The sequence below is a fragment of the Grammomys surdaster genome, unplaced genomic scaffold (assembly GCF_004785775.1).
Source record: "Grammomys surdaster isolate TR1022 unplaced genomic scaffold, NIH_TR_1.0 279, whole genome shotgun sequence".
Classification (NCBI taxonomy): domain Eukaryota; kingdom Metazoa; phylum Chordata; class Mammalia; order Rodentia; family Muridae; genus Grammomys; species Grammomys surdaster.
The window spans coordinates 10,832,286-10,847,177 of NW_021604720.1; the positions used below are offsets into that span (position 1 = coordinate 10,832,286).

Consider the following 14,892-nt stretch of genomic DNA (forward strand, 5'->3'; position numbering starts at 1 on the left):
CTGGGAAGAGCAGAGCTGGGCACAGACCTGAGCCTGATGATGTGGCCGCCCCTTTGTGAGCCTAAGCCTGCTTCCTCTTTATGATGGGCCATATTCCTCACATTTTGCCCCTCAGTTCAAAGAGTCAATAAACCAGAATACACCTTAGCTGTCCAAAAGTATGTTTAGAATAAACATCTGGCACATGTCACCTCAAGGTCCTGCACTCTCTCTCATTCTTGCCTCCTGTTTCAATAGTTGATCTCAGTTTGAATTAGTATTCTGGAGGCACGGCACCTAAGCTGGAAATGACCTGAGGACACTATAGCCATCTTTCCAATCATCTTCAGTTTCTGCTTTAATGAAGCAAGCCATTGCATACCATGCTGCCCTCAAAGCAACAAGCTTTACAAGCCCAGGCAGGACTCCTAAGAGCTCTCTGATTGGATAGAATGAGGTATCAAACAAAGACAACGTGAGGGAGGCAGAGAAGCTGCCCTCAGGTCTTGTAAAGGGCTGGCAGGCAATGCCACTGGTCCAGAAAGCACAGAGTGCCAAGTGCCAAGAAAAGTGGGTGACAGGAGAAACAGGCCTGCTTGACTTCCCCAAGGCTACCCGGCTGCTGGGCAGGGCTGTAAGACCCAGCTGCTCGTGGCACCTGATGCTCAGGTGTATGGTGTGTTAGGTACCCTGGGCAAGGCACCGCAGACTCACAGTTTCTAGAAAGCATGTTGTGTAAATTATGAAGGCGATTCTTGGAATTACTGAATGACACTAGAAGAGTTTGGAGATCTTGAAACAACAACAGTGACAACACTTAAATTAATCACTTTCTGGGTGAAGACTAGAAAGGAATACTTTTGGGTGGACTTTGTCTCAGCCCGACTTCTCCCAGATCTGCCAAACATATGCTCTCTTAAGCTGACAGGGAGACTGGTCCATTTTGAAGAATACAAAATTTTACCCAAAGAGAGGGGTTCTTTTGGAAAGGGCACAAGAGACTTGAATTAAACCAGAATCGCCTGGCTAGGTGAACATGGGAAAAGAGGTGTAGGGAGGACCACCCACCCACCCACCCACCTTGGGCTGCCTGCTTCTGGCACTGCAGGATGGAGCCTCCTCCTCAAACAAACGCAGCTGCAAATACCCTCCAGTCCTCTCAGTCTTCTGTTGGAAACAAGTGTTGGTCTCCAAGCCACTGGCCTATCTCTTAACATGCTTCCATGTTTACCAAAGATCTCACCACTGCCGAACCTCACAGAAAGGTGACAAGTGTGGGATTTGTCGCCCTGGCTCAGCGAGTCTATTCTGAAAGAATGCTGATCCAGACTCTACGGGTCCCTAGTCATCTAACTTTGAAGAATACTTACTGGAAACCATCCTATAACCAAACATATCAACAATAAATATCAAGAAAGTTGTTATTTTAATGAATGTAGCAAAACATATGAAACATAAAACTTGCCATTTTAGTTCTTTTTAAGCATATGGTTCAGAGGCATTCAAGTACATTCCCTGTGCCACCAACTACCATCCATCCCCAGAAATTGTGTGTGTACGTGCATGCTGAAAATCAACCCCAGGGGTCATTCCTTAGGTGTTACATACCTTGCTTTTGAGACAAGGTCTAGCATAGGCCTGGAACTCACTGACTAGGCTGACTGGCCAATGGGAGCTGCCTGTCTCTACCTTTTCAGTGCTGGGATTAGAAAGACATACCATTAAATATGGCATTGTGATTATCTTATTTTATGTGTATGGGTGTTTTGTCTGCATGTGTCTATGCCCCATATGCGGCATGTGGTAGTGCCTGCAGAGGCCAGACATGATTTTAGAGCCTCTGGAACTGGAGTTACAGACAGTTGTGAGTCATGTAGATGCTGGAAATTAAATGCTGGTCCTCTAGGCTAGCAGCTAGTACTCTTAACCACTAAGTCATCTCTCTAGCCCCTACAGGTGGCTTTCTATGTGGGTTCTAGAAATCAAACTCAAGTGTTTGTTTATACAGCAAGGACTTTACCGACTGACCTATCTCTCTGGTCCCCAGAACTCTTCATTTTGCAAAACTTTCTGTATCCTTTAAACAGTAACTGCCTGCGTTCCCTGTCCCTCTCCTGGTGTCCCTGGGTTTGTACTGTGCTTGTGCTTCAGCCCACCTAGACATCCTTTGAGTATCTACAGGTCAAGATTCATGACATGAACAGCCTTCTTCCTTAGGTCCAACGTCTTACCAAAGGCACATCCATAGCTCATTACTCAGCTCAGACACAATGATAGCCCCTCTGGAATCAGTAAACCAAAGCACTGCTCAAGAGGAGGCTTCAGCTCAAGCTGAGTTCCCTTGAGAGTACGTAGGACAATGACAGGACACACTGTGCCTCAGCTGCCTTGTCTGTAAGGCCGGGGAAAGCATACAGCCCAGCTCTGATGCTCTCTTGAGAAATGAATTTTGCTAAGTTTTGTTATTACTTTGTTTTGTGTGTATGAATAGCTGCTGGCATGCATGTAAACGAACCATGTGCACACTTGGTACTCACAGAGGCCAGAGGAGAGTGTCAGATCCCTAGAACTGAAGTTCTAGGTGGTTGTAAGTCCCTGTGTGGGTGCTGGGAACTGAACTCAAGTTCTCTGAAGAACAGCAAGTGCTCACAACCACTGAGCCATCTCTCCAGAGCCATTTTTTTTATCATGCTTATTATAGCACAGTGTGTGAATGTTCGCCGTCATTCCTGTTAAGTAAAAGTGTCCAGGTTTTGTCACATAGTTTCAGCTAATGCAAAAGGAAAGTTGACAAAATCTCCCCAGGTGGGCTGGTTAGGGATCCTTGTAGAGGAAGAGCTTTCAGAAGAGTGAGATTGATGTTTTTAGCTGAAAATATACCCGAAGGTGTCCACACATAAAGACCCAAACTTGTGTTTGAAAAGTCACTTTCTTGTGCTGTGCTTAACATCTGATTGTTACAGAAAGTGTTCTTGATCTTATGACTTTACCAATAAACAACATGTGAGTAAGTGTGAGCGTGCTCGTGCTCCCTACTTAAAAGGGAAAAAAAAAAATCAAACTTCCGGTAGATGACAAGATTACTGGAGCGTTGGTATTGGCGTCGCTTGGCAGCAATGTAAGCTTGATGCATCAATACTAACATTTCAGTAACACCAAAGTCCCCAAAAGCGGCCAGGAATATGACAGCCTTGCTGTGTGCCCCAAAGATCAAACCCAAGCAAATACACTCATTCGGGCATTTTATCTACAAGTGAAGTTCAGAATCTGAAGTGATGTCTGAGACTTAGGAGAAGTCCTGGCCTGGTTTAGGAGACAACTGTTTTCAAGTGGCACCTGGCACCCACTTGATTAAAAGGGCTTGAAATGGCTGTGATACTCACAAAGATACAGGGAAGCTGATCTCACATAGAAAGCAGTAAGAATAAGGCGGGGGTGCAGCTCAGCTGGTAGAGGGATTGCCTAGAATGTATATGTTCTAGGTTCAGCCCCAGTGCCATACAGCCTGCGTGTACATCTGTAATCAATCACTTGGGAGGAGGGGGCGGGAGGATCAGAAGTTCACCCTCTAAATATATAGAGGATTCAACAGAGAATAGGTCATCCTGGGCTAGAGACCCCTTCAAAGTCACAACCACACAGAGTCAGGGGTACTGACCAGTGGCATTAAATGAAAAGCTTAGGAACAGCCTAGAAACCACAGTCTGGACATAGGACTCAGGACAGCAGAGGCACAGTGGAGCAAGAGGGAAGAGGATCGTCAAACGTGCGAGGATAGCAGTGACAAATGTGTGAAAGTGGTACAGCTGGATAGCACAGGAAGAAAACAACCACACTGATTCCTCACCCCAACAAGTCTCTGGTCAGATACCGGGATTTCAATGTGAAACGTTACATGACTCTTAGAGGCTAATTTAGGAGACCACCTTTCTAATCTTGGAGGAGAAAAGAAAGTCTCCTTAGACACAGAAAGCACTGTTCACTGGAGCTAGGTCTGGTGGTACAGACTTGAGATCCCAGGTACTCAGGAAGCTGAGAGAAGAGGAGCACAAGCTCAAGGCCTGCCTAGACTACATAGTGAATTCAAGGCCAACTGAGGCAACTTGGTGAGGTCTCGAAAGAGGCAAAAAGAGGACTGGGAATATACCTGAGTGGTAGAGCTCTAGCATATATGCAGGAAGTACACAGACACACACAGACACACACACACACACACAAACACACACACACACATAAACACACACACATAAACACACACACAAACACACATGCACACACACATAAACACACACACAAACACACATGCACACACATATAAACACACACACATAAACACACATACGCACACACACGCTCACACACGCACATGCACTCACACACACACACATAAACACACACACAAGCACACATAAACACACACATGCACACACACATGCACACACACACACACACACACGATAAATAAGTCTTAGAAACAGAAGTCTTAGCAACACAGATAAAGAGACCACAGCTGGGGAGATCTTTGGAACACACATGAACAGAAGAACCTGCACCATAAATATAAAGAAACCCCACAAACGATAAAGAAGACAACCCAATTCAAAAGTAAGTAAAGACTTTATATATTCTTCAGAAAAGGCAAAAACTAAATGATCAATGTACAAATGAAAAAAAGTCTAACCTCACTGGTAAGGAGGGACATGCCACTTAACTTGCGATGTGATTATTAGCCGATAGCCACAGTGCCAAAAAGAAGTCTAGCAATATTGGTGCAGGAGTCATAGGGGCTCTCGGGCCAGAAGGAACGTAACCTGGCAATCCTTCGGAGTTATTTGATAAGGTTAAAAATGCACATCCCTGCTGGGCATGGTAGCACAAGCTCACCTTTAATTCCGGCACTTGGGAGGTAGAGGCAGGCAAATCTACCAATTCAAGACCTGCCAAGTCTACATAGCTACAGACCAGCCAGGGCTAGACAGAGAGATCCTGTCTTAAAAAAAAAAAATCAAATCAAATAACAACAACAACAATAACAACAAAAAACATCCTATGACCTCTGACCTTTCAATCTCCCATAAAATCCATATGAATTCTTGAACACAGGCACTAGGAGACTTATAGGGAATATTTACAGCAGCATTTTCTATCACAGCCGCCCCCCCCACCCAAAGAGCAACCATGCCTATTTAGAGTGGACTGGATAAATATACAACAAGACCACACCTCAGCAATACAATTTTAAGCATTGAAAGCAAGTAGTATCTGGGTTATATTTTAAAATACATAAAACATTTAAAGCTTAAAATCTTTGTTATTTACAAGTACAAACAGACAGTAGAGAACTATGAGACAACAGTCAACATGGAAGTCAGCACAGTAATTAACCCATCAGGTGACTAGCAACAAGATTGGCTAAAAAGGAAACATAGCCATTATATTACATGGGAAATGTTTGTAAATATTTGCATGAGAAGAAATGAATGCACAGGCAATCCACGGGCACCATTAGTGTTCTTAAATAATGAATACTCATGTTTTGTGTTATCCTCTGAAGCACAATAAATAAACACTCGTTAGTTTCTAATCATTATTTAATGACAATTTTAAAGGAATCAAAAATATGTTTGAAGTCACAGGGGTAGTGTGATACCATGAATTATTTTTATGTATTCATCAGTTACCAGGGACAAGTGCCTTATAACTGGAATAGCTGCCTCAGTTCTTACAATATCCTCTGAGATGAGTATTTTACTATCCACATTTTGAAATGAAAAGATGAGAGAAAGTGACTAAGTAACTTACTCAGAGTAGAGGGTTGAGGTTTGGAACCAGGTTTGTCCAGCTCCTAGGGCTGAAACCGAACTTAAAAAAAAAAAAAAAAAAAAGACTGCATTCCTTCCCTTCCAGAACTAAGCCCATAACAGCAGCTTCTCCAAAACTTACTTTTGGAGTGAGTTCCTTTAGGAAGGAATTTCCGGCTGGGGCTGTGACTCATGTGACTTGGTCAGTAGGATGTTTGCCTAGCACACGTGAACACGTCATAAACTGGGTATGATGACACACACCTATAATTCTGGCATTCAGAAAGTGGAAGCAGGAGGACCAGGAGTTCAAGATTATCTTCAGCCTCAAGGTAAGCTTGGGCTAGCCTTGGCTATATAAGATCCTGCCTCAAAAAAAAAAAAAAAGATTTTTGGTTCTCAAAATCTGAATCTTTATTCACTTACAGTTCTGTTCCGAATGACAAATGGCTGAGATGGTACCTCTTATTTTAGACTTTTTTCCAGGCACTGAAACACGCTATAACTTCATGGAGAATGAGGATGCTGTACAGCCCACTTTGATGCTGCGCTGAAAGACCTACATTACCTTATGCATAGAAAGAGCCAACTCTGGTTCTAGAGGTTCCAGCTCAAATTCAAGTGGCTGCATCACTTGCGGCCTCTAGCAAGGACAGAACATCTTGGCAGGAACTCAGAGTGGACCAAACTCAGCTTGTGAGTCATAAAAAAAAAAAAAAAGAAAGTAGAGAGAAGACAAACTAGGGTCTAATGATGTCTCCAGCAAAACCTAAAACTCTCTAAAGCCTAGGGGCACATTACATTTTGTTTTTTATCCATAAGCCACAGGTGGTAATAACAATAACCAATAACCTAGAAACTTCTATCAGATACCACCATGGTGCTTTGAATTAGAATGGCCCAGTCTTAGTTAAAGTTTCCATTGCTGTGAAGAGACACCATGACCACAGAAACTCTTATAAAGGAAGATATTTAATTGGGGCTGGCTTACAGTTTCAGAAGTTTAGTCCATTATCATCATGGTGGAAACATAGTGACACTCAGGTAGGCATGGTGCTGGAGAAGGAGATGAGAGTTCTACATCTTGATCTGCAGGCAGCAGAAGGAGACTGTGTACCACACTGGGCATAGCTTGAGCATACATGACCTCAAAGCCCGTCTTCACAGTGACACACTTCCTCCAACAAAGCCAAACCTCCTAATAGTGCCATTCCCTGTGGCCAAGCATTCACACATGAGACTGTGAGGGCCATACCTATTCAAACCACCACAGGGTCCCCTAGATGAATATATTTAAACGCTTGGTTTGAAGTTGGTGGAAATGTTTTGAAAAGATTGGGAGGTGTGATCTCACTGGAGAAGGGGTGTCACTGTGGACAGGTTTTGAGATTTCAAAAGTACAAGCCATTCCCAGTTAGTTCTCTCCCTGCCTTAGGCTTGTGGGTCAAGAAGAAAGCTCTTAGATACTGTTCCAGCATCACGCCTGCCTGCCATGTTCCCTGCCATGATGGTCACGGACTCACCTTCTACGACTGTAAGCACCCAACGATCGTTTTCTTTTGTAAGTTGCCTTGATAATGGTGTTTTGTTACAGTAGTAGAAAAGTAACCAAGCTATTACCATTTAAAGATCCAAGGTACCTCCCCAAAACACCACCGTGGGCACTAAGCCCCCACACATGGAGATACACCTGCAAACCAAAGCCTATGGTGTATGCTTTGGGCATGGTTTGAGTGTACCACAATGGTTTAAATGTTGGAAGCTTGGTCTTCAGTGTGGTGATGTTGAGAAGTGGCACCTTTAAGAGGTGGGGTTTAGAACAAAGACATTATGTCACTGGGGATACTGCCCTTGAAAATAATTGATGTAGTTCTCCTCCTCCTCCTCCTCCTCCTTTTTTTCCTCCTCCTCCTCTTCTTCCTCTTCCTCCTCCTGCTCCTCCTCCTCTTCTTCCTCTTCTTCCTTCTCTTCCTCCTCCTCCTCTTCTTCCTCCTCTTCCTCCTCCTCTTCCTGCTCCTCCTCTTCCTCCTCCTGCTCTTCCTCCTCTTCTTCCTCCTCTTCCTCCTCCTCCTCTTCCTCCTCCTTCTTCAAGACAGTTTCTCTGTGTAGTCATGGCTGTCCTAAAACTGGCTCTATAGACCAGGCTGGCCTCCTCAAACTCAGAGATCCACCTGCCTCCCAAGTGCTAGGATTAAAGGCATGTGGCACCACTGCCAGGCAACTGATGTAACTTCTGAGACCCTCCAGCCCCTAGTTAATCTTCCTGTGAATAGACTGCTATAAAAGTTCCAGGCTGAACCATTCCTGTTCTCTTGATTTCTGTTCACTCGGTGACTTCTCTTTTGTGCATGTGTTCCCTCCGTGTACATCTACCATGATATAACAGATACAGCCAAGGAGATCCTCACCAACATGAAAGGAGACTCCATCAACACTGAGCAGAATCTAACACCAAGCCCTTGGACCTCTAGATAAATATACAGATAACCCCCCCCCCTTCAAATGTTAACTCAGCTTCAGACTTTTTGTTATAGTCATGGAAACGGACTAATTCAGATGGGGTAATGCTGGAGGATCAGCTGCTTCTATGAGAACCTTCAGCTATCTTACCTGGCCACTGATCAACAAGACAAGCAGGGCTGACCCTAATGGAAAAATTTTCATTCCTAGGCAACAAGTTGGAACATAATATCAACTATGAGTTTGTTATTATCTGTGGCTTAGGAATAAAAGAAACTAGAGGCAATGCTAGGCTTCATTCAGGGTCTAAAGTTCTGCTGTGGACAAATTCATCAGAAAGAAGCATAACTCCCTGCAGCTGGGACAAGACTACCTCTCATTCTTGCTTTGGTTGGTGCTAACAGGCTTTACTCAGGTAATCAGGGAATCATGGGATCCACAGACTACAGCTGCTCTCAACTTTTTTTTTTTTAAAAGATTTATTTATTTATTATATATGAATACACTGTAGCTGTCTTCAGACACACCAGAAGAGGGCATCAGGTCTCATTATAGATGGTTGTGAGCCACCATGTGGTTGCTGGGATTTGAACTCAGGACCTCTGGAAGTGCAGTCAGTGTTCTTAACCACTGAGCCATCTCTCCAGCCCTGCTCTCAACTTTTAATAGGTATTCTTGTAAAGAAGTTTCCTATCACAAAGGAAGAAATAAAAATATTTGAAAAGCAGACAAGTCTTGAGCTGATCTCAGACCTGATGCCACATGCTCGGATTTTTCCAGTTTGCAGCTTAACATTAAAACAACAGGTTTACATTGCTGACATTTCTCCACTGCTGCTCCTTACTCCTCCTGCTTGAAAAGGCTGTCAGCTGCTGGCATAGACGCATTACCCATCAGCCATCACTGCTGATTGCTTACTGTGCAGTGTGGCTGTTAGTCTCAGGTGCTACTGTAGGCTACTGAAACAGGAACCACATGCTGGAGAGTAGTATCTAATGAGGGAGTGGCAGGGCACACATGCAGGGACACACGTGTGCTGGAGGGAGGAGTCATAGAAAGGCACGTTATAAATACTGATGAGAGAGATCAAGTTCATTGTATCATATTGCTGCCACTTCATCAAAACAGAGGAAGGACCAATACTTTAAAACGTAATCTAATCACTGTGATCCTACAGGGTTGAACATCATGGGATAAAATACAGAAATTCGCAGGGGTCACAAGAGCAAGCTTGAGGTCTGCAAGAAGCAAAATGGCAGCAAAGCTCTTTAGTTCACTTTGCAAATGGCTGAGCCTACAAAAGAACTCTCCAGTCACAGGTTTCTCGGATTATAGGGAGATGGGGAGAAGAGAAGCGCCCTTTCCTTGAAGACAAAGAAATGTTTGTAGTGGAAATACGTGAACCAATTTTCCAAGGAGAGCTGCTGAAAAAGCCCTGATTAAAACCACCAGGAGGGGATGAGGCAGGGAGATCAAGCCAGAGGTGACCCACTTAACTTCTTAAAACAGAAAGCAAGGCCACCTTCCACATTCCTTCCCAGCCCCCAGCCCCCAGCCCCCAGCCCCCAGCCTCCAAGCTGCCCCTACCCTGTTACTGGATCTGCAGCCACGCAGACAATTAGAACCTTCCAGCCCGCAGGAGTGTTTACTATTTCTGGCCACTGTGTACTGGTAACCAAGCACCGCCGATGATAAAATGGTAACCCGGTAGCCCAGAAGACAGTGTTCTTCACAAGGCCTAACCACCAGGCATGGAGTCAATGAATCTCACATTCATGGGCTCAGTAAAAAATGTGACTCAGAGGACAGACGTGATGACGACTAGGCAGGCTCAAGCCTGTGGCTGCTTATGATGATGATTCTTACAGTATGTATAAATATTGATGAACTTATTCAAGAAATTATATCTCCTAGATACTAAACCTAGACTCAGAGAGATAAACATCCTAATCCAAGTTACAGTTTAACAGTTTTGTCACAGCCGAGTGTATGGGAATCAGTATTTACTACTTTTCTTGATAACTATCAAAATATCCACTACCATCTTGGTACAATCATGTGTGCCTCAGGGAACACAGTGGAGATGAACAGGTGGGCCCTGAGCTGTTGGGTCAGCTAGGGAACAGCTTGGTGTTAAGCCCCAGGGGAAAACCAGGAGCAACAGTTTGTCTGTCCTCCTTGAGTGTCCATGAAGGTCTCATCCTTGACAGACCAGAAAGGAGGAAGGAGAGTGAAGTTCATTCAGTAGCTCCAGAGTAAGGGGAGATCAGTGGTGGGATTACTTACATAAAGTTCTCTGGGTATTCACTCAGGGCCATGTCGATGATGTTGAGAGCATCGTGGTAATGCTTCTGGGCTGACAGCAAGAGAGCAAGGAGGTGCAGGGAGTTGGCATCATCGCCTTGGAGTTGAAGAGCTTGGCGAACGTATCCGAGAGCTTCTGGTATCTGGTTTAAAACAAAACCCAAAAGCTTGTTTAAGCACAGTCACACAGAGCCCATGGTTACATCAAGTTCACTGTCGGCTGTTTTATATCATGCTGCACCCACAGAGGAGTCCTCATGACAGGATACTGGCCAAACGAGAGCACATCCTCTTCAGTAGAAATAGGACCAGCGAGGGAACAGGAGAGACCCACGCCTCTGCCTTTGTCATCTCTCTACATAAACTTTGTTCCCCACAGAACAGACGTACTTTTGATTATGCCTAAGATGATTTACTGTAAATGGAGACACAGACAAGCTCCTAGGGATTCTTAGTGGAACTCAACTGCCTTAGCTGGACCATTCTCTCTTTCAGAGCATTATTGAAATTAAACTACTTCATAAGCCATGAAACCTTTGGCAGAGCTTTCGAAGGATCAGATGTTTGGATCTCCACTGGACATGAAGGAAATATGCAAACAAACAAACAAAACCCCACACCTTTCCAAACTACAGCCCGAAATAACTGGCTGCAAGAAACAAATCACAGGACCAGTAGCAAAGCAGATGTATCCAAATTCAAGCAGGCCCAGATGCAACCTTGAACACAAGTGCAACAGCTGCTCAACATGTTCTTGTGTGTGTGGTGTATACATGTGTGTTGCCTGTGGATGTGCATGTCGAGGCCAGGGGTTGGCATGGGGTGTCTTCTCCACCACTCTCCATCTTTGTTTTTTGAGGCTGAGTCTCTCACTGAACCTAGAGCTCCCAGGATCCACCTGTGTCTGCCTCACAGTGTTGTGGTTGCAGATGTTACTGTGTCTGGCTGTTACCTGGGTACCAGGGAGCAGCACCTTACCCACCCCACCATCTATCTCCCCAGCCTCACAACACGTTCTTTAAAAGCATGAAGCCCAGGACTACATGCTCAGTAGGTATTTGAATGCTTAGATCTCACAGGTTCAATAGACAGGAGAATCTGAAGTTGGATTCCAAGGCAGAGCTGGGGATAGAGGTGTTCTGACAAACCGGGGGACTCCTGTGTGGCCTCCAACTCTATCCTTTGACTCTCCTACTGCTTCCCAAATCTTCAGGGACCTTAGCCTTTAGGAGATCCCATGGTTTCCTTTCCCAAAGCCTCCTGGTTTTCCACTCTGAGCTCAGTTCTACATGGATCTATCTATACCGTAAGTGCTGGCTATGAGCCTTTCTTTGGAGCCCTGCAGTCATGGCCATTAGAGCAGCCACATGACTCACTGGCAGGGAGAATTCTCAGTCAGAGAGCTGAGATGACTTGAGCATGTCACCCCACTGAAGGATGGAAAGGGGGTGACTCTGGCTGTTCTGATTCCTCTCCAGGAGTGTCACGACCTCTGTCCCAGTCAACAAGGACACAGTCACTGAGAGCCCTGGTGTTTCAACATTACATGCCTATAATCCTTGTGGCTAGGCTGTACCCAGAAAACTCCATCTACTTATCTACTTTCTAGGGTGCCAACCTCCTATGTGATTGTCCCTCAGCCTAAGCAGGGAGACAAAGGCAGCCATCCTCATTGTGATGGTTTACAGGGATGGTCAAATATTTAGGGACAGAGACGGGGCTCAAAATGATGTCTTTGGAGGAGAGTGGACTGAGGGGTTCAGAGCTGGCTCCTTTTTTCAAAAAGTCTTTCTGGGTGTCAAACACATACCAGGCAGTGTTCCAAGTGTCAAGGCAAGGAAATGACAGTGGCAGGCATGGGTCCTCCCCTCCTGCAACCTCAAGTGAAAAACGTTGATACTATATAAGGAAGATGGTTTCATGAGGAGGTTCACGGAAAACAGATGGTCAGTGCTCAGCACACCTCTGCTCCAGCGGTGGTCCCTGGCCAATCCAGCTGTGAGCCATACTCCATCAATGACAGACCTTTCTAGGTAGGTGTCTTGGCCTCTGTTCCCAGGTTGCCAATGGGAGACACTTATCACTATTCCATGGCAACTGGGAAGTGTAATGCATACCTCAGCCCAGCCTTTAGAGAATGACATATCTCTGGAGCCAAAATCAGAGTCACTCTTCCAATCTGCACTCAGGAATGTGCTGGGGCCACCACCAGTATCTTGCACCTGGTGGGCTGGCAAGCATATGGCTGCATTTCGAGAACAGGTAGGAGGGAGTAGGGGGAGGGGTACTAGAATGTGAAAGGCAGCTCAAGATGCCTCTGGGAAGATGAGGGCCAGCAAGACTTGGCCTTCTACAAGAACATGCAACAGTGTGAGTGTTCACATCATCTACACATTTTTAAAGGATCTAGTGTTCTTATTGATACCTTTTGGCATTTTCCAGTTATGCATAAATACCCTGTGACAATCAGGCTCTAACCAGTGACTAAATCCCCATCATGAAGCTCAGCACTGGGTTCCACTACTCTGTTCCTGTTAGCAAAGGCCAAAGGCTCTTTGGTGACCCCTGGAGTCAGGGTACACGCCCTGTCCTGAATTCATGTTGACATCTGACCCCAGGCTGGATCCTCTAGATTTGTGTACTTACTCTCAAGAGTGCAGCCTAGGCCTTCTGATTCACAGTACATACTCAAACTGACTTGAACCCCACAGTCTTTCCTGGGAGGAGGTAGCTTCCTCTGAGAGCAGTGCCCGGCTTCCCGACGAGCCGCAGTTGAGGAAGGACGGCTTTATGATACCTCTAGCTGACGGAGCTGGAAGGGGAGGCTACACACCAGGCTAAGGGCACACTATAAACACTGACCTGTCTGGAGATGGCGAGCTGCAGAGCCAGGTAGAAAGCCGCTTGGTGATCTGTAGGTGACAGGCTATGGGCCCTGGAAAAGGATTCACCGATGTTAGAACATGAGGCCACATTTGCTTGCCCTAGGATAAACTGTCTTCATGTCTGCATTCTGCCATCAAAGCCACAGTCTGATCTGAACTGTGTATCACTTCCTTAAGCCTTTCCCCATATCACCAATGAAATGTTACACATTCTGACCACCATACGCAGAATATATTTTTGGCTTTTGTCCAGCACCTAAAATGGCCACGGAGGTTCCCAGACTGCGGAGGAGCCTAGAGACAAGGAATCCACAGGCCCCAAGGTCTGCCTTCTCCAACAGATGTATCCCCTTAGCTGAACAGAGGAAGCCGAAGTGTCACACTGGGTCATGGTAAAATCAAGTGTGCAGGTAAAATCAACTGAAGAAGTATTCACCCGCTTTCAGTGTAAACTCTTGGCCATACAATGGCTACTTTGGCTAAGTTTGGTGTGACCTTAACGCTACTTCATCCAAATTTCTAGATTTTAGAAAACTATTTGAAAATCAAAACCAGCTTTGCTTATAAAATGAGGTTTTTGTTTTTGTGAACCAGGAGAAGAGGAAGACATTCATTCATTCTGAGAACTCTAAGTCTCATGCAGTTTACTCTGTGTCCCTGTAGCCGTGTTGTGTGAGAGTGTGGTAGGACATTAGGCTTGGCAGCATTAGCTAGCCTTGCAGTGGGATGCAAAGAGGCTGTCTCGCCTCTTTGCAACAGACTGTAAATATCATCTTATTTTGGCTTTTATGTGGAAGTTAATTGTATTTCATCGGAAGTATTTCAGAATGTGATAGTTTATAGGACCTACTTCTGTGTTTAACAGACTGGTATAAAGAAAAAAAAACAAACTTACTTAGGTAAAAGGGACCATGGAACAGACTAATTACAAACTGTGGGTCCCGGATAGCAAACAACCATCTCTGCTCTGACAACATTCAGTGATCAAAGGAGGCACTTCTACCAGGAGAAAGCAAATCCAAGATGAACAGAAGGCTAAAGCACTACAGAGTCATCTGTGGGCAACACACAAACTTTTAATTAACCGTTAGTCTTCCATGGGAAAAGAAAAAAAGACTTCTAACATGTACAATCCAGAAAACGTGCAAAATCCATGACTGGGCCCTGTTAGGGCAACTGCTGTATGTGCAGGGCTGGGGCAGGGGGTCTGCCCTTTTCTGAACCTCTTAACTTACGTACAAAAGTGTTGTTATTATTTGTACATGTGTAGCGGTAAGCTTGCCTGTGTGTGTGCATCTGGAGGTGTGTGTACACAAGTGTGTGCAGGTAAGCTTGCCTGTGTGTGTGCATCTGGAGGACAGAAGTACTTGTTTGATTGTTCTTTATATTTCTCTCTCTCTCTCTCTCTCTCTCTCTCTCTCTCTCTCTCTCTCTCTCTCTCTCTCTCTCTCTCCCTCCCTCCC

General features: G+C 45.1%; 1 protein-coding gene across 3 annotated transcripts in view; it reads right to left on the bottom strand.

Annotated features, from left to right (window-relative positions):
• Positions 1-14,892, bottom strand: part of Ttc7b (tetratricopeptide repeat domain 7B) — a 209,923-nt gene that overhangs the window by 67,864 nt on the left and 127,167 nt on the right. For all 3 annotated transcript variants that reach the window (XM_028777279.1, XM_028777276.1, XM_028777277.1), the window contains 2 exons: positions 13,407-13,479; positions 10,527-10,687 (listed from right to left, as the gene is read on the bottom strand). In XM_028777279.1, the coding sequence (XP_028633112.1) occupies positions 10,527-10,687; positions 13,407-13,479 (234 nt within the window). The remainder of the gene's footprint in view (positions 1-10,526; positions 10,688-13,406; positions 13,480-14,892) is intronic.